General features: G+C 55.8%; 1 protein-coding gene across 2 annotated transcripts; it reads left to right on the forward strand.

Moving 5' to 3' along the window:
- The first annotated feature begins 1,731 nt into the window (after nt 1–1,731).
- SUPT5H (SPT5 homolog, DSIF elongation factor subunit) lies at nt 1,732–25,238 on the forward strand. 2 transcript variants are annotated; one of them, XM_058674146.1, is made up of 29 exons: nt 1,732–2,102; nt 9,921–10,077; nt 11,943–12,008; nt 12,537–12,551; nt 12,929–12,998; nt 13,098–13,166; nt 13,270–13,335; nt 13,600–13,630; nt 13,857–13,925; nt 15,430–15,681; nt 16,623–16,712; nt 16,813–16,883; nt 17,964–18,069; nt 18,246–18,339; nt 18,435–18,571; nt 19,217–19,372; nt 19,473–19,619; nt 20,237–20,383; nt 20,478–20,603; nt 21,282–21,366; nt 21,662–21,772; nt 21,853–21,955; nt 22,044–22,171; nt 22,262–22,367; nt 22,700–22,858; nt 22,947–23,115; nt 23,218–23,421; nt 24,735–24,830; nt 24,908–25,238. In XM_058674146.1, the coding sequence occupies exons 1-29, from the start codon at nt 2,028–2,030 to the stop codon at nt 25,049–25,051; spliced, it is 3,249 nt and encodes a 1,082-aa protein (XP_058530129.1). In that variant the 5' UTR covers nt 1,732–2,027; the 3' UTR covers nt 25,052–25,238. The 2 variants fall into 2 exon arrangements, with proteins under 2 accessions (XP_058530129.1, XP_058530130.1); XM_058674147.1 differs by having other exon boundaries at nt 12,540–12,551.
- Nucleotides 25,239–25,684: the final 446 nt, after the last annotated feature.

Raw genomic sequence — 25,684 nt, forward strand, 5'->3', positions numbered from 1 at the left:
TTCCCCCCACCCTCGCCCGCCACAGAATTACAGACTGATTACGGACAGTCTCGGTGGAAACAGTAATTTCACTCAGGGAAGACTTATAGGAAAAGGCACCGCTATGAACTCTGACAAATGGATACGCACCACCCCGCGTGTGCGCCTCCCTTCCCAGTCCCCACCTCCAGACACCCACTAATCTGCTTTCTGTCTGTATAGACTGGTTTTGCTTGCTCTGGACTTTTCCATGAATGGGGTCGTGCTGTATGGATCCTGGCGTCTGGCTTCTTTGGCTTCAGCGGATGTTAGTGACAGTCATTCATGTGGGCACTGGCCTGCGTCCTGCATGCCTGGCTGCCGCACAATGGATCTGTCTTTCCTGGGACAGACACTGGGGTTTGTTTCCCAGGTCTGGGCTCCGAGGTTGCTGTCCCTGGGATGTGCTGCCAGAGCTGAGAGTTTAGAACCACACACATTTTATGGGGTCTGGAAGAACTTTCCATTGGGGTGGGGTGGCAGCAAGTATGTGTGTGGGGGGTAGGATTGCCTGTGTCTTTTTTTCCCAGAGTCAGTAATTTTTCGTAGCAGTTAAGAGTCATTTCACAGGCAGAATCCTATTTTTAAAATGTGCTATTTAAAGAAACCAAGTTTATGGAAAGGGAAGTGTCTGTCTGTAGCGGGTCCAGCCCCTCTCCCGTCTAACTTTAGTCCAACTTTAGTCTGGCTTGGGATCGTTGGGACTCTAGATTTGTTCTTTCTGTGGCAAAGCTGCAATCCAGCCCCGTCCCCGGCACGCCACGTCCATCCCCTTCACACTCTGTTGCCGTGGAGCTCACAGGGTTTCTATTACCTTTTTGTACATGTGTGGGAAACATTTTAGCAGAGTGTTTTCCTCATATAATCCCGGGTCTTCTCCAGGTCTCCCACATAGGTGCAGGGTCCCAAGGCTTTGGGCTGTCTTCGACTGCCTTCCCAGGTCACAGGCAGGGAGCTGGATGGGAAGTGGGGCCGCCAGGATTAGAACTGGCACTCTTATGGGGATCCCGGTGTGTACAAAGCGAGAACTTTAGCTGCTAGGCTCCCACGCTGGGCCCCTTCTGATTTTTACATTCCTCCACCACGTTGGTTTTGATATTTCTCTCTTTTCCTATTTTCCTTGCCATCTGCCTGAAAGCATCAGAGCTGACACACACATTCATACTGAAATGAACCCTGGGGGACCGCAAAGAAAATTTGGGGCTTTAGACTCACTCAGACTAAGGGAGGGATCTTGGCTGTCGCCTTTTGTTAACATTAGTTTTCTATAAAGGTTTGGTTTTCTAAGCCAAGTTTCCTCTTCTCCCGAATGAGGGTATCCATCTCCTGACGATGTTTTATTGAAAGTCTGTAAACATATATCTAATTTTGTAAAAATATATGTAATATGTATATGAACATGCTATATAAATATGATATATGCTTAATATATATGTAAATATAAAATGTATATGAAATTCGTTGCTAATTCAGTATTTCCTGATTCCGAATTCCTAAATCCATGCCGCCTCATGGCTTGGCACTTGGTGATCTGAACTAACCAAAAGCCGCTCGGTGAATTCCGGACCTGAAGCTCCAGCTGACCTGCGGGGACGTGTCCTCCGACTCTAGACCCTCCCAAGATGGCGGCGGGGCACGTCAGCGGGTTTTCCCACTCTCAAGATGGCCGCCGGGAAGTGCGTCACCCATGGCCCAGCCCCAGAAGTCTCGCGTTAGGCGAGGCCTAACTGGTGGGTTCACGCGAGAGGGCGCGTCAGTCTCTCCCTTGCGTCGTGCGGAGCGACCGCAGGTCTCGGAGCGGAGCGGGCGGCGGAGCGGAGCCCTTCTGTGCATCGGCGGCGGGCCGGGACGTGGCCGGGGTTCGGGAGGCGTCAGACAGGCCGGGGACGTGCCAGCCGGCAGCCTCGGCGCGAGATCGGCCCTGCACGCCCGCCGGAAGTGCGCCGAGGAAGCCGGCGGGGAAACTGAGGCAGCACAGAGGCCACCGCGCCTCCCTGCAGCAGCAGAAGATGTCGGACAGCGAGGATAGCAACTTCTCGGAGGAGGAAGACAGCGAGCGCAGCAGTGACGGCGAGGAGGCCGAGGTAGGTGGGTGGGTGGGTTGGGCCGGCCCTGGGCAGGGAGGTCCGGCACGGGCTGGGGGGGGTCCCCGGCCGGCCGGGGCACGGACAGGCAGAAGTCAGCTCGGGCTGCTCGATGCTGCGCGTGGGGCGCCGGCCAGGGTGCTGCCCGCCAGGTGCTGGGCACGCTCGGGCCACCCTGCAGGCACCACGACAGCTGGTGGAGCTCCCGTCCCCTGCCCACGTAAACAAACAACCAGTAAAGAAGCCATAAGGTACGGGAGAAATCGAAAGCTGCCGTGCATGGGTTCCAGAATCCAGTGGGGAACCGGAGCCCACGGGTGGCAGATTGCACCTGTGACCTCATGGGATGGATGGGGCACAGTCTGGTGTGCATGGGAAGTGCGCTGAGAAAAAGGCCGGAGAAAGTCACCCCCATAGTCCCAGTCCTGTCCCCAAGACCTGTCGGATACTTGGCTCATGTTTCTAGAAAACCTGTTCCCAAGGTGTTGGATAAGTTCACCCTCGACGTCGGTGAACTAGAGGGGCCCCAGAGCGGAAAGCATGGCAGAGAAGAGGCCTTGGGGCTCCTGCTTGTCCCTGATAGGCGAGCAGGGCCTGTCTGACGAGGAGCCGAGATCGGCTGGCGGGGAGGGAGCCCGTCCTGGATGTGTTTTGTGGGAGGACTGTTCCATAAGGGGGAGCAGCAAGGGCTAAGTGGGGAAAGGGTCTGCCCTGCCCAAGGGGCAAGAAGGAGAAGCCAGGAGGCCACTTTGGGAGCCAGGTGACTGGAGCCAGGTCCCACCAGCTCTGCTGGCAGGGACAGGAAGTGGCCTAGGCTGACAGGAGAGAAGGATCACGCTGGCCTTGCTCAGTGGCCGGATCCTGGCCAATGAGGGTTCTCCAAGGCACCATGACTGCTCATTGGAAGGATCACCCTGGCTTGGTTTTTTTTTTTTTTTTGAAGGCCTCTGTTTTGAGAATCGAAAAACAGACGTTTGCTGGGACTTTTTTTTTTTTTTTGAAGTTAAATAACATGTTAGTAGATATGACAGTGTCCATTACACAGCTACTATACGTCCCCTTAAATGAAAAGCCACAAAACAAAATCAACATCTGGAAAAAAAAAGAAATTAACAACATCATGAAGTTAAATAACTTGCTACTAAATGACTAATGTGTAGCTGAAGAACTGAAAATCAAGAACCTTCTTGCAGAAAATGATGCTACTGTATGATCTGAGTCATTGAATTTAATCAAAAGAAAGTGTTTTGAAGAGATGAAACTAACAGAAAACATCAAAACCTATGCAATATAGTTTCCGCTGGATTTTGTTGGTGAAATGTGTCTCTTCCAGACAACAAATAGGTGGGTTTTGTTTTTTAATCCAGTCTACTAATTTATGACGTTTGATTGAGTTTAAGCCATTTATTTTCAGGGTTAACATGTATGGGTGGTACTTTGGTTCTGTCATTTTAGGAATGGATTGTTCATTGGTTTAGTCTTCTGTTGTCATTTTACTGGGATGTTCTTCACATTTGCCTTTGGTTTTGTTTGGTGCGATTCCTCTTTTCTGTCAAGAGAACTTCTTGAAGTATCATTTGTAGGACAGGTTTGGAAGAAGCAAATTCTTTTAACCTTTCTTTACTGTGGAAGAATTTTATTTCATTTTCAAAGACAAACGAAAACTTTGCTACATATGTTATCCTAGGCCGACAATTTTTTTCTTTTAGAATCTGAAATATGTCACTCCATTCTCTTCTTGCCTGTGGAGTTTCCTGTGAGAGATCTCCTGTGAGTTTAATTGGCATTCCTTTATATGTCAGTTGGTTTTTTTTTCACATGCACATTTCAGGATCTTTTCCTCATGTTGAATTGAAGAGAGCTTGATGATCATGTGTTTTGGTGAAGATTGCTTTTGATCAGATCTGTTGGGAGTTCTGTGCGCTTCCTGGATGTTGTTTCCCAATTCTTTCTCTAGATTAGGGAAATTTTCCTTTATTATTTCATTAAATATATTTGTAAAGCCAGTTTCTCTTTCAGCACCTTCTGGGACTCCCTTAACTCTTATTTTAGGTCTCTTAATAGTGTCTTTCAAGTCTTGAATACTTTTTTTGGCCTGATCCAGCTCTGCTTCCAGCCTTTTGTTTGCTTCCCCCTGATGACAGGAAATATCTTCCAATTCTGAGATTCTTTCTTCTGCCTTATTCATTCTATTTTGGAGACTCTCCACTGTACTTTTAATTTGCTTTACTGTGTTCTTAATTTTTGATATGTCAGCCTTGATTTGCTTTATTGCTGCTATTGCTTGTGTAACATATTCCATAAATTCTTTGAACTCTTGTATGTGCTTCTTATTGTTGATCAGAAGCTTAATAATGAGTTTGCTGAATTCTGTGTCCCCCATTTTCTTGATGTCTTCCTCAGTTAACTCTGAGGTTGGCATAGGGTTTTTTTTTTTTTTTTTTTTTTTTTTTTTTGGCATAGGGTTTTGCTCCTTTGCAGGAGAGTTTTCAGTAATATTCATTGTGCCTTTGTCTCTTCTTTTGCTGTTGGTCATTGTACTTCTGGTTAGCAGAGTCTTCTTCTTGGCGCAGGTTTCTAAGCTGTGTCACCCACAGGTCTACAGTTTGATTTTATTTATTTCAATTGGTACACAACTCTTTGCTTGCAGTCAATTGTGCCACTCCCTCCAGTGAGTTCCAGGTCTGGGTTCTTATGTTAGATTTCCACAAAGAACTCCATAGCCCCAACTCCTGGCTCACCAGTCTCCACCTCCTGTGATACTGTGCTGAGGCTGCACCATTGTCTCTACAACCTTTTGCCCACTTCCAGTTGGAGCAGGTCCCAGGATTAAGGAGACACCAGGTATCCTGTATAGGTAGGTTGGTGGTACTGATCTTGCCAGAACCTGTTGGACGTTAGGTCTTGGTGCCACATGGACCTAAATTGACCTGTACGATGCCATAGTTGGTATTATTTTTCTGCGGGACTAGTGCGAACTCAGCACATTGGCAGTACACTGTTGTCCCCTGCAGTCCTAAAGCTTTTGCCACAGTGTACAAAATGGCGCCTGACGTACCACTACTCGAGTTCTTGATCTGCTGGCCGTCAGGTCTAAGGGCTACCCAGACCTATCTTGAGTAGAACCTGTAGAATGCCACGTTGCTGCAGTTCGCTGAGTCAGAAATGAGTTCATTCCCAGCTTAGCATATGCTCAGTCCTTGCTCTTGCCTTTGCCTCCTTAAGCAAAATGGCGCCCAATTCAGCTCTAGGGGGCTGACCGGCCTGTAAAATCCACCCTGTTCTCGCACTGCCCGTCTGGGATCTGCTGCTCTGTCTCTGCTCCTGGTCAAATCAAGCAGACCAGCAGGATGGATAGTTCTTTGTCTGGATTCACCTCCCAAGCTCCCAGTGAACGTCCCTTCCCACCTGGTTGCTGCTGGAGTTCCAGCTGCTGGTGGTGTTCAGATCGCCACTGGCTGAATGCTGCTGGAGTGTCAGTCACTGCAACACCACACCGTTGTGTCTGTTGCTTTCCTGTGTCCGTCAGTCTCCAGGTACCCCTCTGCTTTTGTTCTGTCCTCTCCTATTTGCTATTCCCTGGAATGTGTCCTCTCTGCTTCATCCTGATTAAATGTTTCTCCATCTGTTTAAATATGTCCTTATCCTATTCCGCCATCTTGTTTTTCCTAGGGACATTTCTTTTTTAAGATGTATTTGAAAGGCAGAATTAAAAGGGAAGGGACAAAGAGAGAGAGAGAGAGAGAGAGAGAACGAGCACTTCGATCTACTTGTTCTCTGTCTGGATGGCCTCACTGGCTAGGGCTGGACGGGCTGAAACCAGGGTTGTGGAGCTGTGTTAGGGTCTGCCTCACGGGTGGCTGGGCCCAAGCAATTAGGCCATCTTCCAGTGCTTTCCCAAGTAAAGTTAGCAGGATGGGAAGCAGAGCAGCGGGGACTTCAATTGGCACTCATGTGGTTTGGTGTCCCAGCCAGCAGGTTAACGTGATATATATATATATAGTGTGTATGTGTGTGTGTATATATAGATATTTTTAAGACTTATTTATTTTTATTGGAAAGGCAGATAAACAGAGAAGGACAGAAAGGAAGAACTTCTGTCCTATGGTTTGCTCCCTTAGCAACTGCAACAGCTGGAGCTGAGCCAATCTGAAGCCATTAGCGGGAGCTTCTTCTGAGTCTCCCACACGGGTGCAGGGTCCCAAGGCTTTGGGCCGTCCTCGACTCCCTTCCCAGGCCACAAGCAGGGAGTTGGATGGGGAGTGGAGCTGCCAGGATTAGAACTTGTGCCCATATGGGATACTGGCATGTTCAAGGCAAGGACTTTAACTGCTACGCTATCACGCTGGGCCCTGCTATACCATAGTGCTAGCCCCCTGAAACATTTCTACAGTTCCTGGGTACCAGGGAAAGAGTGGGAGTTGGGGAACAAATCTTTCCTTTCATAGAGTGCGTTAAGTAGGCAAGAATCACAGACCATTCAAGAGAAGACAGTGGATGTCTTGTTGAAAGCACAGAAACTTAAACTTGGCAACTTAGTTGCCAGTACTCACTGGGAAGATGTCACATAAATCAACATATCTGGGTCAGATGTGAGGGTGCAGCGGATCATACCACCTCTTAGGACAGCTGTGTCCCGTTTCAGAGTGCCAGTCCCCCGCTTCCAAGCAGCTTCTTGCAGGTGTATCCTGGGAGGCAGCCCATGGTGGCTGCACTGCTTGGGCCCCTGCCAGCCCTGTGGGACCTGGATGGAGTCATAAGCAGGAAAGCTTTCTTGTATCTGTGCCCTGGCCAGCCCCAGGTGACAGGAGTGACGTGGATTTCCATGGACTTGCCTACCTAGTTGTGTTGCTGCCACTTTTTTTAAAGTTTTATTTGAAAGAGTTACAGAAAGAGAGCTCTTCCATTTGCTGGCTCATGCCTCCCCCGCCTCTGATGGTGGCCATGGCTGGCCTGGGCTGGGTTGAAGTGAGGAGCTAGGAGCTTTTTTTGAGTCTCCCTGCCCGTTTGAATACCAGGGACCCAATCGCTTCCTTGGGCCATCCTCTGCTGCTTTTCCCAAGCCACGAGCAGGGAGCAGAATTGGAAGTGGAGCAGCAGGAGACTCCAAGCAGTGCCCTATGGCATGCCAGTCTCACATGCATTTGGCTGTCAGATCTTGCTGCGTCCTCAGCTTCCCAGGAAGCGCAGGGGCGGGGGGGAATCGGGATGCCACCCTTTGTGGGGATGCGGTCAGTGGGAGGGTGCCAGGAAGGGCTTCGTTCCAAGCTGTAGCGCTGGCTCCCTGGTGTGTGACTCATGGCTTTGAGACACTGTATTGGCTTGGTGAAGCCTGCTGGGAATGATGCCCAGGGTGCCCCATGCCAAGTGTCACTTCCCTAATACCACAGCAGCCTCTGAGTCACCTGCTGTTGTCTGCCGGCACCAGGTGCGGTAGGGCAGTTGGAGCAAGGCCGTCCCCTTCCTCCCCCAGATGAGGCATGAGGACAGTGTGAGCAAGACTGGCCCCCAGAGCCGGAGGTGGGGCTTGAAGGGCTTTTCAGGTGACCAGGCATGGGTACGGTGCTTGGAGGTCGGGGTTCTGGGCATGCACAGGGGGGAGTGGCGGTGAACCGTTGGGACACTCGATCACCTTGGGATCCCAGCCTCCCTCACTTCAGGGCTCTTGTTTCGGCTATAGCGAGAGGCAGTTGCTAGAGGTGAGCTCGGGCAATAAGTGAGCGTGTTCAGTCCCTGTGGTGCGAGCGCTATACTCTGGTGCACTAGGTTTGGGGGGAAGTCTGTTCCGGGAGTTGGTGGGCATGGAGGCTAGGCTGCGGTCTTGGTGCAGTTTGGATTAGGAGCATGCGGGCCACAGTGGGCTAGCCGCCCACTGTGTTAGGTGAAATCTTCAGTGTCCAGCCCCCAGGCTGAATGATGCTGAAGGGCCCTGAGGAGCCAGAGTTAGCCTGGATCCTGCTTTCTGGGCATCCACCAAGCGTTAGAGCTGTACTGTGCGGTGATCAAGGGGTGGTGAGATCCGGACACATTCTTGATTTGGGAGGAGAGGGTTTGGGACAGAAAGGTGAACTGGGAGACAGAGCAATGGGTTTGTAAACAGAGGAGCCGTGTGACCGATGGCCGGGTTGCGCAAACAGGGGCTGCAAGGCCAGTGTAGCTGAGTCCTGGGCTTTGGGAGGTGGAGTGGGTGCTGGGTCAGGCTGACTGAGAGGCAATGGTAGGAGGAGTGGTTAAACCCATGTTTTTGTTTGTTTTTTTAAGATTTTAGTTGTTTTTGTTTGTAAAGGCGGATATACAGAGAGGAGGAGAAACAGAGGGAAAGATCTTTGATCCACTGGTTCACTCCCTAAGTGGCTACAATGGCCAGAGCTAAGCTGACCCAAAGCCAGGAACCAGGATCTTCTTCCAGGTGTCCCACGTGGGTGCAGGGTCCCAAGGCTTTGGGCTTTTTTCGACTGCTTTCCCAGGCCACAAGCAGGGAGCTGGATGGGAAGCAGAGCAGCTGGACTATGAACTGGTGCCCATGTGGGATCCCGAAATGTGTGAAAGGTGAGGATTTAGCCACCAGACCATTGCACTAGGCCCCAGACTAGTTTTAACTCTGAATTTCCCAATGCTGTAGATGCTTTTCTGGTTGTAGTGATGAGAGGTGTCTTAAGGGGGACCAAAGACAAGATATTAAGTCACCTTGAATCATTTGGTGAGAAAGGTCATTTGCTTTAGAGTTGTATGTCTATTGATTGAGCAAAGTTTCATTCTGGTGTTTGACAGAAATCCACTCCTCAGGGTATATTGGGGACAGACGGTATGTGCAGTATCTTGCTGGGACTTGCTGACATTGTTTTGCTTTTATCTGCACAGTTACTGTCTACTTACAATAAGATAAATGGGTTGTAGTGGTGATGTGAGCATGAACCAAGGCCTGGAGTGAGTTGAAGATCAAAGTTTGGGAAGACTGTTTGGTGTGGATCAGTTAGTATGACTGGTGTGCACATGTAGATTAGGGGCAGGGGGCAAGGGAGATTGGGACCTGGGGTTTTAAGGTGAGCAGCTTGTCCTGGCCTAGGCCTGGGATGTAGGGGTGGGGTGGGAAAGACAGGCTGCAGAGGTGGTGCTCACAGACCTGAAGGTCCCTGCCGGGAGCCAAGCAGCCCAGCACAGGGCTGAGAGAAGCAGGTTAGCATGGGATGTTGTAGGAGAGGCGGGCTCAGAGCACACCTCGGGAAGGCCACAGGTGACTGTGGGCACATGGCCACAATCGGGTTCTAGAAAACAGTGGAGGGTTGCAGATGGTGCAGGTGTTTGTAGAGACAAAATCTGAGGCTGATGGCACCGGTGGAGAGGGTAGAGGCTGGGGCTGGGGGGCACCTGGGGAGAGCCGAGGTCACTGCTGCAGCCTGAGGGAGAGAGTAGGGACAGGCAGGGAGGGAGCATGCTTAGTGGGAGCCAGGAGGTGGGGGAGGGGACTGTGAGGGGAGGGATATGTGGTGTGGAACGCACTGCAAACAGTTACCGGAGCCATTGCCATGGGCAGTGCATGGCTTTGAATGAGGGAGTGAATGAAATGGCCCTTGACCGTTGTTGCGTAGACAAGGGGCAGGACGGAGCCTGTGGAGTGGTGGGGCCTGAAGGTCAGGTGCAAACCAGTCTTGGGGCCACGTGGAGGAGCATTTGGGGGCTGGGTGTTGGTGCCATCCCTGAGAAGGGTGATGTTTGGTGGTAGAAGGGTGTGCAGGGCGGAGGGGGTTGGGGGTTGGTCAAGCAAACAGGAGGCCGAGGCAGGACCTAGGTGCCCCAAGCCTGTCTGCCCCCACCCAGGTAGAAGAACGGCGGAGTGCAGCAGGCAGTGAGAAGGAAGAAGAGCCTGAGGAGGAAGAGGAGGAGGAGGAGGAGTACGATGAAGAGGAAGAAGAGGAAGACGATGACCGGCCAGCCAAGAAACCGCGCCATGGAGGCTTCATTCTGGACGAAGCTGGTGAGTGGCCGCCCTTCACTTTGGCTTCTGTTTCTCAGGTGTTCATTTCCGAAGAGGGTTTCTTTTGGTAAGTTTCACACATGTGCCTTGGCAGGCTGCTGGGTCAGCCCCACGTCTCGTCTCCCTAGCTTGGCCACTCGGTGAGGACCAGGCCTGTTCTCATTCCTTCCAGAGCAAACTCCAAGTCCGTCATTTTCCTCAAAATGTTCCTGTATGTATTCCTAAAAAGTAGACTTTTTGAGATTTGCATCACCTAAGGAGACCGTCTTGTTTTCAACAAATGCCTGTATCTTTGGTTAAATGGATCAGATGATGCTTGTTATTTTTTTTAATTAAGATTTATTATTTATTTATTTGAAAGAGATCTTCAGTCCATTCCACAGATGGGTATAGTGGCCAAGGCTTTGACGTCCTGTAGCCAGTAGCCTAAAGCTTCTTCCAGGTCTCCCACCTGGGTGCAGGGCCTCAGAACAGCGGGGCCACCTTCTGCTGCTCTCCCAGGCACGTGAGCAAGGAGCTGGATCAGAAGTGGAGCATCTGGGTCTCTAATTGATGCCCACACAGGATGCTGGCATCTCTGGCAGCAGCTCAACGCACTATGTCCAGGACCAGCACCAAAAGTAGATTCTGAGGCCTAGTGGGTAAAGTCCTTACCTTGCATGTAGTAGGATCGCATATGGGCGCCACTTTGTATTCCGGCTGCTCAACCTCCCTTCCAGCTCCCTGCCTGTGGTCTGGGAAAGCAGTCAAGGACGGCCCAAAAGCCTTGGGACCCTGCACCTGTGGGAGACCCGGAAGAGGCTCCTGGCTCCTGTCAGCTCTAGATGTTGCGGCTGCTTGGGGAGTGAATCAGAGGACTAATGATCTTCTCTGTCTCTCCTTCTCTGTATATCTGACTTTCCAATAAAAATGAAGAATTTTTTTTTTTTTTTTTTTAAGTAGACTCTGAAAGTACTAGTGTGTCAGGCTGAGGTGCCTGGGTTTGATTTTTTTTTTTTTTTTGGTGGGTTTTTTTTTTTTTTTTTTTTTTTGGTTCCAGCTCCTGATTGCAGCTTCCTACGACATACCCTGTGGTGGTACAGATGGCTCAAATAATTGAGTGTACATGGGAAACATGGAGGGACCTTCTGTCCGATGATTCACTCCCCAAGTGAGCACAACGGCCGGTGCGCGCCGATCCGAAGCCGGGAACCAGGAACCTCTTCCAGGTCTCCCATGCGGTGCAGGGTCCCAAAGCTTTGGGACGTCCTCAACTGCTTTCCCAGGCCACAAGCAGGGAGCTGGATGGGCAGTGGAGCTGCCGGGATTAGAACCGGCGCCCATATGGGATCCCGGGGCTTTCAAGGCGAGGACTTTAGCCGCTAGGCCACGCTGCCGGGCCCCTTTAGCCGTTTTCTTGAAGGCTGAGGGCCGGCGAGACAGGCCTGCGGGAAAGAGCTTGGAGAACAGCTGGCGGCCAGAACAAGAAGGCGCTGACATGCTAGCTGACAAGGGGGTGGGCCCCAAGGGATGCCCTGGTGCTGATGCTGGGTGTGTTGGCGCGTCCTGCCCACTCGCGTGCTCTGAGGCAGTGTCTGGCAGTGCCCCTCCAGCCCAGCGATTCCTGTTTGAGACCTCAGCTTGTGGTGCAGCTGTTGGGGTGTGAAGTTGTGAGCGGACCGGGGGCTTGCCGCAGCCGTGATGTGGGTGTGAACATGTGACAACTGAAGTATGCAATGACCAGGGCCTCGTTAAATGTGTGTGTCGGAGGTGACATGTGAGGCACGTGATCCCCGAGGCAGTTGTGAGAACTGGCCCCGGAAGCTGAGCTCGGGCTGGCCTTGGGCCTGGCCCCTGCCCTGTAAGCCTGTGCCTTCCTCCTCCAGATGTGGATGATGAGTACGAGGACGAGGATCAGTGGGAGGACGGAGCAGAGGACATCCTCGAGAAAGGTATGGGCCCTGCGCTGCCGGACCCGGGGTGGGGCACGACCAAGAGGGTCTTCGGAGAGCCCCCCCCTTCCTAAACCACCCCAGCCCCACCCTCCTCACCTGCTTCTTTCTGTCCTTGCCAGAGACACCAGCTCCCTATGCTTTTTCTTTAGGCCCACGAGTGGGGGGTGGGGGCCATTGTGGGCCGAGGACTCTGGGTCCCTCCCTAGGGCCCAACTGAAGCTCTCTGCTGGGTTGCCGGGGGGGGGGTTGGTCCCAAGGTACCCCCCACTTCCTGGGCCGGCGCCCGCTTCCCTGTGGTTTTCCGTTCTGTGCGCCTCATACATTTCGGCTTTTCTCCAACCACCTGGTGCCTGGCCTTTCCTTTTGATTTTGGACCTTCCTGTGTCCCTCCCTTCCCTTCCCCCCACCCCATTGGTTGATTTCGCTGCTATAATTTGGCTCATACTTTGTCTGCCCTCGCCCACCACCACCACCACCACCACCACCACCACCACCACCACCACCTCCTCTTCCTCTTCCTCCAAGTAGAAGAGATTGAAGGTAAGAACCTACAGAGGGTGATTCCCCGACCCTCCTCCCGTGTCCTGACATCTCCCTCCAGCACCCCACCCTCACCCCCAACCTGGCTGGGGGCTGGGGGTTCTGACTCACAGGGGGTCCCGAGCCGGGGAGTTCAGAGTCTCAAGCAAGTTGCTAACCTGGGAGGAGGTGTCTGTGTGCAGCCTGGTGTTTGTGGGTGGCAGGATGTGGGGATGCAGCAGGGGTCCCAGGCCTGCCAGGGCAGTGGGGAGCTGCTGGGCCCTACCCATCCCCAAAGCTCACTGTAGAATAGAACACATTGGCAGTTTGGAGGGATGGTCTCTATCCAGGCCTCTGCTCCCCACCTGCCTCACCGCTTGTGCTCATCTTGTTTCCAGCTTCCAACATTGATAACGTTGTCCTGGACGAAGACCGTTCTGGAGCTCGACGCCTGCAGAACCTTTGGAGGTACAAAGAGGGGGAGGCCATGTGGGGGGCGTGACTGGAGGCCTGGCAGCCCACCCCCTCAGCCTTCAATTCGTGTGTATCTTCCCTGTTGCACCCTAGGGACCAGCGCGAGGAAGAGCTGGGCGAGTATTACATGAAGAAATATGCCAAGTCGTCTGTGGGAGAGACGTAAGGACCTGGCATTGCCGGGGTGGTGGGGGGAAGGGGAACGGGGGCAGGTGGTCTCCAAGTGGGAGGGCTGGGACCTCACAGTTCTGTACCCCCTCCACAGCGTCTATGGGGGGTCTGACGAGCTCTCAGATGACATCACCCAGCAGCAGCTGCTCCCGGGAGTGAAGTAAGGGGCAATGGGATGGGCGTCAGGTGTCGGGGGATGGTGTCCACGGGGTCATCCCTGAAATGGGTCCGCACAGAGTTAGATGGGCGGGGGCGCGGTGTGAGGGAGGAGAGGGCAAGTGCATTCTTATTCTCCTGCTGGCTAGGAGTGTGGGGGCAAGGACAGTCGGAATGTTGGGGTGCAGAGAGACGGGGTGGGGGTGGCAGTGGGTGTTTCTTGGTGGGAGCTGCTTCACTCAAGGGCTGCTTTTTCCTCTGCATGCAGGGACCCCAATTTATGGACCGTCAAATGCAAGGTGTGTACTCTGGCCTGGTGCTCCTGGGTGGATGGGGGTGGAACAATGAGGGTGGGCTGTCCACTGAGGCATCCTGGGCTCTTGTGTGCTGCCACCCTGCCTCCCTCCACACTGCTCCTTCTTCCTGTCTCCCTCCTGCTTTATCATCGGGCCTGCTGCCCTGCCCGTGTGCGTGCCTCCTTTCAGAGAGCTCAGCGTGCGTCTCAGACCTGCTCTCTTCTTCCAGATTGGGGAGGAACGGGCCACCGCCATTTCCCTGATGCGCAAATTCATTGCCTATCAGTTCACGGACACGGTAAGTTGGAGACAGGGAAGCTTAGGGGTGAGAGACGGGGCCGAAGCCAGAGGGAAGGAAACTGCAGGCTGCCAGGGTAGCAGGTAGCTTTCAAGCTGAACTGAGCTGCCTGTGACACGAGCTGCTTTGGCTAAAACGAGACCACGGTTCTCCTCCATGATGGCGCCTGTGCCAGGAGATGCAGAGCTGTGGCGATCATGTCACAGCTGATCCCTCTTCCATGTGGAGACCACATAGTGTGAGGTGATGGTACCCCACATGGGGCAGCAAGCGCTGGGTTAAGGGCCTGGCTCTCTCATCAGAGTGTTGGGTTTGGAGTCCTGCCCCTGTTCCTCTGGTTATGTGGCCGGATGTGGCCTTCTCCCCTCTCTGGACGCTCTTCAGCATTGTTATGGATAAATGGCCTTGGACATGTCTAGCTCCTAACCAGGTCCTGTCTCGTAGCCTGTGTTCAGTCAGCCAGTTGCTGTCAGATGTATAATTGGTCGTTTGGGAACTAGGGCACACCCCAGGACGGGTGTCCTTCAAGTTCCTGAAACTAGTACCTGTGTGTGGGCCGACAATATAGTCGGCCGCTCCAGCCCGCGCAGGTGGGCACTGTGGGCCAGTGGGGGCAGGCAGCCGGCTGGCCGCCGCAGGAGCTGCACACTGATTCAGAGGTGTCCCGCTCTGCACTGTGTCCAGGGACGTGGGGGAGGGAATTCTAGCTTTCCCTCTTCAGTTTGCCCCCTTTTTTCTTTTATATATATTTTTTATTTGAATGAGTTTAGAGAGAGAAACAGAAATCTTGCATTTGCTGGTTTGCTGTCCACATGGCCGCAATGGCCAGAGCTGTGTGGGGCTGAAGTCGGGAGCCAGGAGCTTCTGGGTTTCCCTTGTGCCCAGGACTTTCCGTCTTCCATTTTCTCCCTCAACCCAGACACATTAACAGAGAGCCTGATGGGAAGCGGAACTAGCACCCTAATGGGGTGCTGGCACTTGCGGGTGAAGGATTAGTCATTTGGGATATTGTGCCAGTCCCAGCTTTTTGGCTCTGTAAGGCCAGTGTAATTGGCTAGATCATGGTCATGACTATTGTGGTTACTAGGGGCGAGAACCAGCAGATGGAAGATTCTCTCTCTGTGTCTCCTTGTCTGACTCTACCTTCTTTTAAGTATGCTTGTCTGATAAAATCAGTTCGGCTCTCTGGTCCTAGTTATCTGATTCATGGCCTGTGCCGCTGGCTTTCTGTGTTCACACATGCATGTTCATCTCACTGGTTTTTTTTTTTTTTTTTTTTTAACTGCTGCCTTGAATTTCATGGCGTGGTTCAGCTGTAATTTAGCCCGTGCCTCTTGGGCCAGCGTAAGGGGCAGGAGGGCGGGAAATTTAAAAACTTTCCAATCATGTTGATTTGTGAGTAAAGAGCTTGCACTCGTGCCGTCCTGGTCACCTGTGACGGCTGTGTGGCAGGCACTGGCGCTCTGGGCTGCTGTGTTTCACTGTCAGCTTGCCCCCACCGCAGCCCTTGCAGATCAAGTCGGTGGTGGCTCCCGAGCACGTGAAGGGTTACATCTACGTAGAGGCCTACAAGCAGACACACGTGAAGCAGGCCATCGAGGGTGTGGGTAACCTGCGGCTGGGCTACTGGAACCAGCAAATGGTGCCCATCAAGGAGATGACGGATGTGCTCAAGGTGGTGAAGGAAGTGGCCAATCTGAAGCCCAAGTCCTGGGTCCGCCTCAAGCGGGGCATCTACAAGGATGACATCGCCCAGGTGCCAGGGCCGGGCTCCCCACTCTCCCCTCCCTTCCCCTTCCTTACCCTCCCTGGGCAGAGTGTGACAGCCTACTAGGGTTGTGTGTGCCTACATCCTACCAGGTAGGTTTGGAGTCGGGCTCTGAGTGAGAAGGGGCCAAGTGGTGGGTGGAAGGCACAGCTCACAAGATGGCCCGTCCCTGGGTACAGGAGGAGCAGGCCACGCAATCGGGTGAGGACACATGCTTTGGCCGGAGTGAGGCCAATGCTGACGCTTTTCCTCAGTCGCTGGACATTGTGTTGTGTCTGCACCTCTGCTCCCAGGCGAAGCGGGGGGTGATGTGGCACCATGTGGAGACACGGATGAGCCAGGGATGCTAGAAACATCCCCCAGTGCTCAGGATGGCGAATGACCTAGCCCAAGAGATCAACAGTGCGAAGGTTCGGAAATCCTGTACTAGACCAGAGGGGGCCCTGGGCAGGAGCAGGGAGACCAGAGAGGTGGCTGCCACTGTGGCCCACGTGGTGTATGCTGGTGGGACAGGCTCAGGTCCTGGAGCTGGAGGAAGGGGGATGCGGTGGGCTCAGTAATCATAGAGCTGATGAGGTTTGCTGATGGAGTGGGTGTGGGTGCAGGAGAAGGAGTGAGTTCGGCTTGTGAGTCTGAGCAGAAGGGTGGAGTGGGAGCCCCAGGCAGGCGGCAGCCGGGCTTGTCCGGGGCTCCAGGGACCTGTGAGGTGTCCGCATGAGACGTCAGGCCGTGCATGCTGAGTCCCAGAGCCACTGAAGGCAGACGGTGTGACCAGCAGGGACTTTGGGATTTGCCAGCAGTCTTGATTCCTTCCCCTGTGTGCCTCGTCCCTTTGCCTTCCAACCTCTCCTTGCCCTTACCATGTGGTGGGTCTGGGAAGGTGGGGCCGGCCCCTGCTGAGCGTCCCCTGTCCTCGCTGCTCTCCCCAGGTGGACTACGTGGAGCCCAGCCAAAACACCATCTCCCTGAAGATGATCCCTCGCATTGACTATGACCGCATCAAGGCCCGCATGAGCTTGGTACTGGGGTGGCACGGCCTGGGGCTGGGTGTTGGGGACGCGGCCTCCTGCCTCAGCCTCCTGCCTTATCCTCCGGGACCCTGCCCCTTGTCCTCCGCAGAAAGACTGGTTTGCCAAAAGGAAGAAGTTCAAGCGGCCTCCGCAGAGGTTGTTTGATGCAGAAAAGATCAGGTGAGTGTCCTGGCTGCTGGGCCTGTGTCACCGAGGGTGGGACCCCCCAACCGCCCACTATAGGTTCAATGTGCATGTGGTCGGCAGCATACACCCATGCCTCAGTTTACCCTGCTGATTTTGGAGTCTGGGCATGTGTGCCCGGGGCAGCGTTGGCTGCACAGGCAGTGGTGGGTGGGCCCTGGTGAGATGATGTTAGTGCCTGCAGGGTCTCACACTTCGTGGGGTTGGGAGCTCCTCACTTTCAGGGGTGGAGAGTTGGACAGAGCAGGCTTGTAGACTCAGGGCCAGCCTTGGCCTTGGCCAGGGAGGGCAGGAGAGGAGAGGAAGTCGTGGGTGCCAGGACCCTGCCCCCTTTGACCATGTTCCAGAAGCAGCGGCACACACATCAGCCAGACGGGTCTTCCTTCTGCCTTGACAGAGGTTGTTGGAGAATGCACCCTTTGGTTGACTACTGCTTCCAGGGGCTGAAAGTGGGCCTCCCTACCCCACCTGCCTCTCTCGGCCGCACCTCCCTGGTGGGGACCAGCAAACCACTGTGGCCCTCCTGCCCCAGTAGTCTAGCCAACAACGCCCCCTGTGTGCTGCTTGTTCAGACCTGCCCTGTGGTGCAAGAAGCCGCACCTCCCATGGGATTCTTCACAGGCTGAGGACCCTGGACACGGGCAGTGGGGACAAACAGCAGCTCTCTTCTCCATCCCACTTCCTGCTGCTGCACAGCCTGAGCTCAGGTCCTTGGCCCCCTGCTGCCCATCTGAGAGACACAGATCCTGGCTTGGACCTGGACCTGGCCTAGCTTTGATGGCATCTGAGCTGTGAACCAGTGGATGGAAGATACCTTTTCCCCCCAGTTACTCTGCCTTTCAGATAAATGGAAATGAATGCAGAAAACTCGGCAAGAAAGCAGGGGAGGGAGCAGTGGCACTCAGGGATGGCAGCCGGGTGCCCCTCCACGGTGTTGGGCCGGTGCCACGCCCTCAGTGAGGGAGAGTGTGGGGATGGGCTGCCTGCACTCCTGTGGTCTTGCGTGGAGATCGACTCCTTACCCCATCTAATCTTTTGATCCCCACCAAATGCCAGGTCCTTGGGCGGCGATGTTGCCTCTGATGGAGACTTCCTCATCTTTGAGGGGAACCGCTACAGCCGGAAGGGCTTCCTGTTCAAGAGCTTCGCCATGTCTGCTGTGGTAAGGACCCGGGCAGCATGCACATCAGGATGGGGGCTGGGCGGGTTCAGCGCACTCTGCCCTTGCCGACCGTGTCCCAGGCAGTGGTGTTCCCTGAGTTGGAATGTTCCGGGGGGCCAACTCTTAGCCTCTGGATGCTGGCGCTGACCTTGGTTCCTTGTTCCCGGGGCACTCAGATCACGGAGGGCGTGAAGCCCACGCTCTCAGAGCTGGAGAAGTTTGAGGACCAGCCGGAGGGCATTGACCTGGAGGTGGTGACCGAGGGCACAGGTATCTGGTCCCCATCTGTGGCCCAGGCCCAGGCTGGGTGAGGGTGGTCCACGGCGGGCAGCACCCCTGTCTCAGCCCGCTGGCTGCCCCCGCAGGGAAGGAGCGAGAGCACAACTTGCAGCCTGGGGACAACGTGGAGGTGTGTGAGGGCGAGCTCATCAACCTGCAGGGCAAGATCCTCAGCGTGGACGGCAACAAGGTCACCATCATGCCCAAGCACGAGGACCTCAAGGTGCGTCCACAGAATTGCTGGGACGGGTCGGGGCGTGTGGCTAGGCCTTTCTAGGACCGTCAAGGGAGTTTGAGGAGGTCATACCTCAGGGTCAGGTGGGGGTCAGTGCAGGCCTGCCTCTGTGATTTGGAGGAGGGGATGTTAGTTTCTGAGGGCATAGCCTGTGGCTTCTGCTGGTCCCCTGGAAGATTGCTGGGCTGTGTGTGTTAGAGGGTTCCTGGGCTGCATACATGGTCGGGGGTGTGTTCAGTGTTTGACTCCTTGGGTGCGAAGGAGGGAGTGTGTGTCATGCCGTTGTGTGGCCATTTAGAGGAGGAGGATGTGTGTATCCTGGGAATGTGACAGAACAGAGCAGGAGTAGGTGTCCGACTGTATGTCTGCGTGGGTTTGTAGGGAGGGTGTCTCCGGGGGGTGGTGTGGATGGTCTGGTGTAGTCGTGTGTTTGAGGGGCAGACCAGCTCAGCAGGTGCAGCCATATGTGTCAAAGGGTGAAAGTGTCATGTGTCTCTGGGTGGGGGGAGGGTTATGTGGGGACCACTGTGTCTGGTGGCCTCAGGCAGGGTGGGTGTGGAATGAGTGGCCTTGGAGGCCAGGCGGGCTAGTCTCTCCCCAGCCTCTTGCTTATCCCTCCACTCATGCCTCTAGGACATGCTGGAGTTCCCAGCCCAAGAACTCCGGAAGTACTTCAAGATGGGGGACCACGTGAAGGTGATCGCTGGCCGGTTCGAGGGTGACACGGGCCTCATCGTGCGGGTGGAAGAGAACTTTGTCATCCTCTTCTCCGACCTCACCATGCACGAGGTGGGTGTGAGGCAGGCCAGGGCAGAGTGTGTACCCGGAGGAGGTCTGGCTGAGATTGGGCCCCTGGACCCCTGCTGAGGCCTTTCCCCTTCCCCCACAGCTGAAGGTGCTGCCCCGGGACCTGCAGCTCTGCTCGGAGACGGCGTCGGGCGTGGATGTTGGGGGCCAGCATGAATGGGGTGAGATGGTCCAGCTGGACCCCCAGACTGTGGGCGTCATCGTGCGGCTGGAGCGGGAGACCTTCCAGGTGTGTGTCCGGCACTCAGCAGGGGCAGGGCTTCCTTCCTTCAATCCGTTTGTCCTGGAGCTGGTTCTGTCACAACTGGCTGGGTGGCGTCCAGCATTGCCTCAGTTTTACCCCTGGCGCAGCGGGCATAGTAGTAGCATCTGCGTTCACCCCCGTGCCAGATCCCAGGGTGATGTGTTGCGTGAGCTTCATTGCCCGCCCACGGAAGGTGCCCACAGGTGCCCTCTTCACTCAGTTGTCTACGGGTGTTGGTCGCAGAGGCCTTGGGCCCTGGTCTGAGTACTGTTGCTTCTGTGGTGATGTCGGGCCTGAGGGCCCCCTGGTGTAAGATGGGAGTCACAGTAGTCCCCATCTCAGAGGGGAACTGGGAGGCGTCAGTGGAATCTGCTGGGGCTGATGCTTGGCATTGGCAGCCGTCCACATGCTGGGTCAGGGGCTTAGCCTGATGACTGGTTGTCCTGAGTGGGTGGGTGGAGATGTTCTTGGTCCGCGCCCTACCCTGGGGGTGGTGCTTTGATTGTAGCCCTGTCGCCTCCCCCAGGGAAGGGTCCTCTCAAAACCACCCTGTGTGTGACGGATGGCCTAACACCCGCCCCCTCTCCCTGCCTGCTCTGTAGGTGCTGAACATGTATGGGAAGGTAGTGACAGTCAGGCACCAGGCTGTGACCCGCAAGAAGGACAACCGCTTCGCAGAGTCTCTGGACTCAGAGCAGAATAACATCCATGTGAAGGACATCGTCAAGGTCATCGACGGCCCCCACTCAGTGAGTGTACAGGCCCTGCCCCCGAGCCCCATGGGGAGGAGCTGGGGCGAGGCGAGGTGGGGCTGACAGGGCCCCACTGTTCTCTGCACTCCAGGGTCGCGAGGGCGAGATCCGCTACATCTTCCACATCTTCGCCTTCCTGCACTGCAAGAAGCTGGTGGAGAACGGGGGCATGTTTGTGTGCAAGACCCGGCACCTGGTGCTGGCCGGGGGCTCAAAGGTGAGGCAGGCGTGGCGTCCGGCTGGTGGGTGCCAGTCCAGTCTGTCCTGGATTGTGCGGTGTAGATTAGAGGAACAGGTGTCATCAGCCAGTCTTTGGCAAGTGTGGGGCTCTGAGTTGCTCCCCACCTCACTCCTTAGTTTGCTTTTGTTTGGTACCTCTTGTGTGCCAGACACAAGACACGGCAGGGAGCAGGGTCCAGCCTCACTCTCTTGGAGCTGAGTAGAAGTGTGGGGCATACAGGTCACACGAGGTGTGCTGGCAGGCGAGCACAGCAAGGAGATGGGGGTGGTGCTGCTGCTGTTCCAAGGGGCAGGGTAAGAAAGGCCTCCCTGAATATACTTGCAGACAAATGAACAGACCAGGTGTTGTCAAGGATGGCAGGCCTGGGCCCTGAGTAGCCGGGAGCCTGCGGGCGGGACAACAATGCTTACAATATTGCTAGGGTCTTGGATTACTGACTACGCTGCAGTCTGCGCCTTGGCCTCCTGAATGACAGGCCCGCTATGGCAGAGGGATGGCAGCTGTCCTGAGGAGGGTGTGCCCGCGGCTGGGCAGCTCACTCAGGGACTGTTCCCAGAAGGAGGCAGTGGGTGTGGTGTAGGGGCCGGGCCTGTTGCCTAGGCTCTGCCGCCCATCTCCCCTGCCTGCCAAGTTCACTTCTTGTCTCTCCTCTAGCCCCGAGATATGACCAACTTCACCGTGGGTGGCTTTGCCCCCATGAGCCCCCGGATCAGCAGCCCCATGCATCCCAGCGCTGGAGGTGAGAGGGGTCAGAGGTCAGGTGTATGGTAGAGGTAGGGAGGGAAGGGCTGGAGGCGAACCCAAAGCGCCTGCTCTGGCCAGGCCCTGCTGACTGGGGCCTCTCAGCCCAGGGGCAGATGAACCAACCCTGGAGGGATAGCAGAGTGGTCAGGGCTGCGCTGGGGAAGGGGCAGAGGAGGCTCCTGACCCAGCTTGGGGATGTCCAGCAGGGAAGGAGGGTTGGTTATGTGCGCCCAGTCTTGGAGGCGGTAGGGCCCTGGGGGACCGACGGTGTTCTCTTCCCTCCACAACAGGTCAGCGCGGTGACTTCGGGAGCCCTGGGGGTGGCATGAGCAGAGGCCGGGGCCGGAGAGACAACGAGCTGATTGGGCAGACCGTGCGCATCTCCCAGGGGCCCTACAAAGGTGACTGTGAGGCTGCTGGGGGCCCAGGGAGGGCGTGGTGCGGGAGAGTCCCCCAAGCCTGACCTCCCGCCTCCCACCAGGCTACATTGGTGTGGTGAAGGATGCCACGGAGTCCACTGCCCGTGTGGAGTTGCACTCTACCTGCCAGACCATCTCCGTGGACCGCCAGCGGCTCACCACCGTGTATGGGCCCAGCTCTGTGGGAGGACAGCCCCTCTGGGGCAGTGGGCACCGAGGGAACCCCTCTCACCCCCCTGTTCTCTGTCCACAGGGGCTCACAGCGCCCTGGCGGCATGACCTCTACCTATGGCCGGACCCCCATGTATGGCTCACAGACACCCATGTACGGCTCCGGCTCCCGCACACCCATGTACGGCTCGCAGACGCCGCTCCAGGATGGTGAGTGCTCCCAGGTTCAGGGGAGTGGTGACTAGGGGACCTGGAGGCCGGGTGGGACGACTAATGGACACTTGTCTTTTCCCATTCTAGGCAGCCGCACCCCACATTATGGCTCGCAGACACCCCTGCATGACGGCAGCCGTACTCCTGCCCAGAGTGGGGCCTGGGACCCCAATAACCCCAACACGCCATCACGGTGAGGCCCAGAGTTCCCAGGCACTGGGGGTGGGTGCTGGGGTGTAGGTGGACTGGGGTTCTGGGGTACCCTTCCCCTCCACAAATCTGCTCCTAAGCCCAGGCTGGTCTGTGTGAAGAGCAGGCATAGCCTGAGTTGGGTTGGGCAAAAGATTCCTCCCTGTGCCATGTGTGGTCAGTGCTGGGCCTGACCGCAGGTGGCCTGCGTGCATCAGTCACAACTGTGGGAGGCATGACATGTCAGGGACCCCGGGATGGGGCCTCATGCGCGGTGCTGTTCTGGAAGCTTCTGTCACATCACAGCAGTTATTTCCAACACGTCTGTCCCAACAGGGCTGAGGAAGAATATGAATATGCCTTCGACGATGAGCCCACCCCATCCCCACAAGCCTACGGGGGAACTCCCAATCCCCAAACACCTGGTTACCCAGACCCCTCGTCGCCACAGGTCAACCCGCAGTACAACCCGCAGACGCCAGGGACTCCGGCCATGTGAGTGCCCCCCACCCTGGCGAACCCTCAGCCCTGCCTGCTGCCACTGCTTTCCCTCCCTGCTCCAGCAACGCTCTGGTCTCTGCAGGTACAACACGGACCAGTTCTCCCCATATGCCGCCCCCTCCCCACAAGGCTCCTACCAGCCCAGCCCCAGTCCCCAGAGCTACCACCAGGTGGCGCCAAGTCCTGCTGGTTACCAGAACACCCACTCTCCGGCCAGCTACCACCCGACACCCTCGCCCATGGCCTACCAGGTACCGGTCACTCACGTGCCCTGGAGTGGGGTGGATTCGAGTGGGCCTGAGGCCCAGGGTGATCACTGTTTCCTTGATGCCATCCCCCCCTTTCTGCTGCAGGCCAGCCCCAGCCCGAGCCCTGTTGGTTATAGTCCAATGACACCTGGAGCTCCATCCCCTGGGGGCTACAACCCGCACACGCCAGGCTCGGGCATTGAGCAGAACTCCAGTGACTGGGTCACCACGGACATCCAGGTCAAAGTGCGGGACACCCACCTGGACACGCAGGTGGTGGGGCAGATGGGTGTCATCCGTAGCGTCACGGTACGTGGACTCGTGGTGGGAAGGCAGGCCCCTCTTCCTTGCTGATCTTGCCCCTCTGTGTGTGTGTGTGTGTGTGTGTGTACGCGCGCATCCATTTTTGGGTACACATGCATATCCATTTGTGAGATAGCTGCCATCCGTGAGTTTATTCCCCATGTGCACGCACTGTGGGGCTGGAGCTTGGAGCTGGGAACCCAGTACAGCTCTCCCTTGTGGGTGTTTGGGCACCAACAGCTGTTGTTGCACCGCAGTGCCTGCCAGGGTGCCCCTGGCAGGAGCAGGAGCCAGAGTTGAGGCCAGGCTCTCTGTGCTTGTAGTCAGGGCCACACAGCCTGAGCAAAGCGTGGCTCACAGTGTGGCTACTTCCTGCAGAGCCCTTTGCTACATCAGCTCAGTAAAGTGCGTTCGTGGTGCCAGGCTGTTCCTTCTCCATCTCATAGTTCCCTCCAAGTTCCTGTCTTGCCCTTCTGGCAAGTGCGGAGGGCAGAGGTTTGTGCCAGACCTGCCTTCTGCTGGTCCATGTAGTTCTCCAGGTGGCAGACCTACTGGCTGAAACTTGGCGTTTCCTCCACTGTGGTCCTTCAGTTAGAGTGCCCCCGCTTCCTAACAAGATGAAGACCTGATAGCTCGTAGGCCTCTAATTAACATTAATAGAAGTAACGAAGCCAGCAGCCATAGCAGCCCTGGGCCAAGACAGACCAGCTAGCCCGTGGTCCAGAGTGTTTTCGAGTCAGGGACAGCCCAGGGTATGGAGCTGGGATAAGGGGGGCTGTGTGAAGGAGGTGGCCCTTCACCCCACTTGGGGAAGCATCCAGGAAGGCTTTCTGGGAAAGATGGCATCCAAGCCAGAATGAAGGAGAGGTGCCAGTGAGCCAAGGTAGATGGCCTGGGGTGGGGTGGGGGCTGCAGGTGCTACAGGAAGGGAAGGGATGAGATCTGTGGTGTGGCGTCCTCTATGCTCCTGTGTCTGGGATGGGCTGAGGTGATGGGGTTGGAGACGAGGAGCCCAGGGGTTCCGGCTGTTCTTGGGGAGATCCTTGGAGAAAAGGAGAAAGACAGGTGGGAGACCTTTTGGGTGGCTTCAAAGGTCAAGGATTGTCATGGAGGTGGTGCAGAGGTCTGGCTGTCCCTGGAGTGGGTAGGGGAGGAGCTGAGGCCAGCTGTGGACTTGTGTCCTGGGACAGCTGTGACTGCTGCATCCCCCGCTGGTGTGGACCCTCTGGCCGCATATCCCCCACCCCCCCAGCCCCCTGCACCCATGCCAGGGAGCCTGAGTGCGGGCTGGGCCCTGACCTGGCTGTGCCTGCCTGCAGGGCGGCATGTGCTCCGTGTACCTCAAGGACAGCGAGAAGGTGGTGAGCATCTCCAGCGAGCACCTCGAGCCCATCACCCCCACCAAGAACAACAAGGTGAGCACAGGGGGCTGGATCGCAGGCCACCCTGCCCGGCCACGCTGCAGCGCCCTGAGCCCGTGATGTCCCCGCAGGTGAAGGTGATCCTGGGGGAGGATCGGGAGGCCACCGGCGTCCTGCTGAGCATCGATGGCGAGGACGGCATCGTCCGCATGGACCTGGACGAGCAGCTCAAGATCCTCAACCTGCGCTTCCTGGGGAAGCTCCTGGAGGCCTGAGGGGCCAGTGGGGGCCGTGCGGCCTCCTGCCGCTGCAGACGCAGGGTCCTGGACCTGGAGCCTGCGCCTGCTGGACAGCCTCTCCCTCCCCGACACGCGTAGGAATTCAGAGTAGTGTGGAAGAGGGCCCCCACTTCCTTTCTTTTGTGTTAGGATCTTTCAATAAAGAGAAGCTGTTTGATCAACAGTCCTGAGAACATGGTCTTGTTTGTACGTGGGGTCATGGTCTTGTTTGTACGTGGGGTCATGGTCTTGTTTGTACGTGCTGGCTCCCTTGATGTGTGGCGTGGCACATTTAACCCGCACAAGGCCCTGGGAGGAAACTGAGCTGACTGAGCTGACTGACACTAAGCCAGTTACACCCTGTGCTCATCACAGGCTGTGTTCCCGTGACACAGGGCCGCGGGGGGTCCCGGCGGCACAGACAGGAGTAGGTGCGGGTGAACATTGGGGCCGGGGACCTTCACACAGGAGACACCAACCCACAGCTTAGGAAACCTCCGCACCAGTTAGGAACCATGGGGCACCTTCCGTGCCCTGGAACCCCCTGCATGGCGTAGGTCAAACACTTGAGTAATTTTAGAATTTAAAGTTTGGCCTAAAATACCATCTGCTGGTTTACAACCCCTGGGT

Source organism: Ochotona princeps, chromosome 16 (genome assembly GCF_030435755.1).
Source record: "Ochotona princeps isolate mOchPri1 chromosome 16, mOchPri1.hap1, whole genome shotgun sequence".
Taxonomy (NCBI): Eukaryota; Metazoa; Chordata; class Mammalia; order Lagomorpha; family Ochotonidae; genus Ochotona; species Ochotona princeps.

Coding starts and splice junctions, on each gene's coding strand:
- SUPT5H (XM_058674146.1), top strand. CDS start 2,028: ATGTCGGACAGCGAGGATAGCAACTTCTCGGAGGAGGAAGACAGCGAG. Junction 13,167..13,269: donor AAGTCGTCTGTGGGAGAGAC/GTAAGGACCTGG, acceptor CCCCCTCCACAG/CGTCTATGGGGGGTCTGACG. Junction 16,713..16,812: donor TCAAGGCCCGCATGAGCTTG/GTACTGGGGTGG, acceptor TGTCCTCCGCAG/AAAGACTGGTTTGCCAAAAG.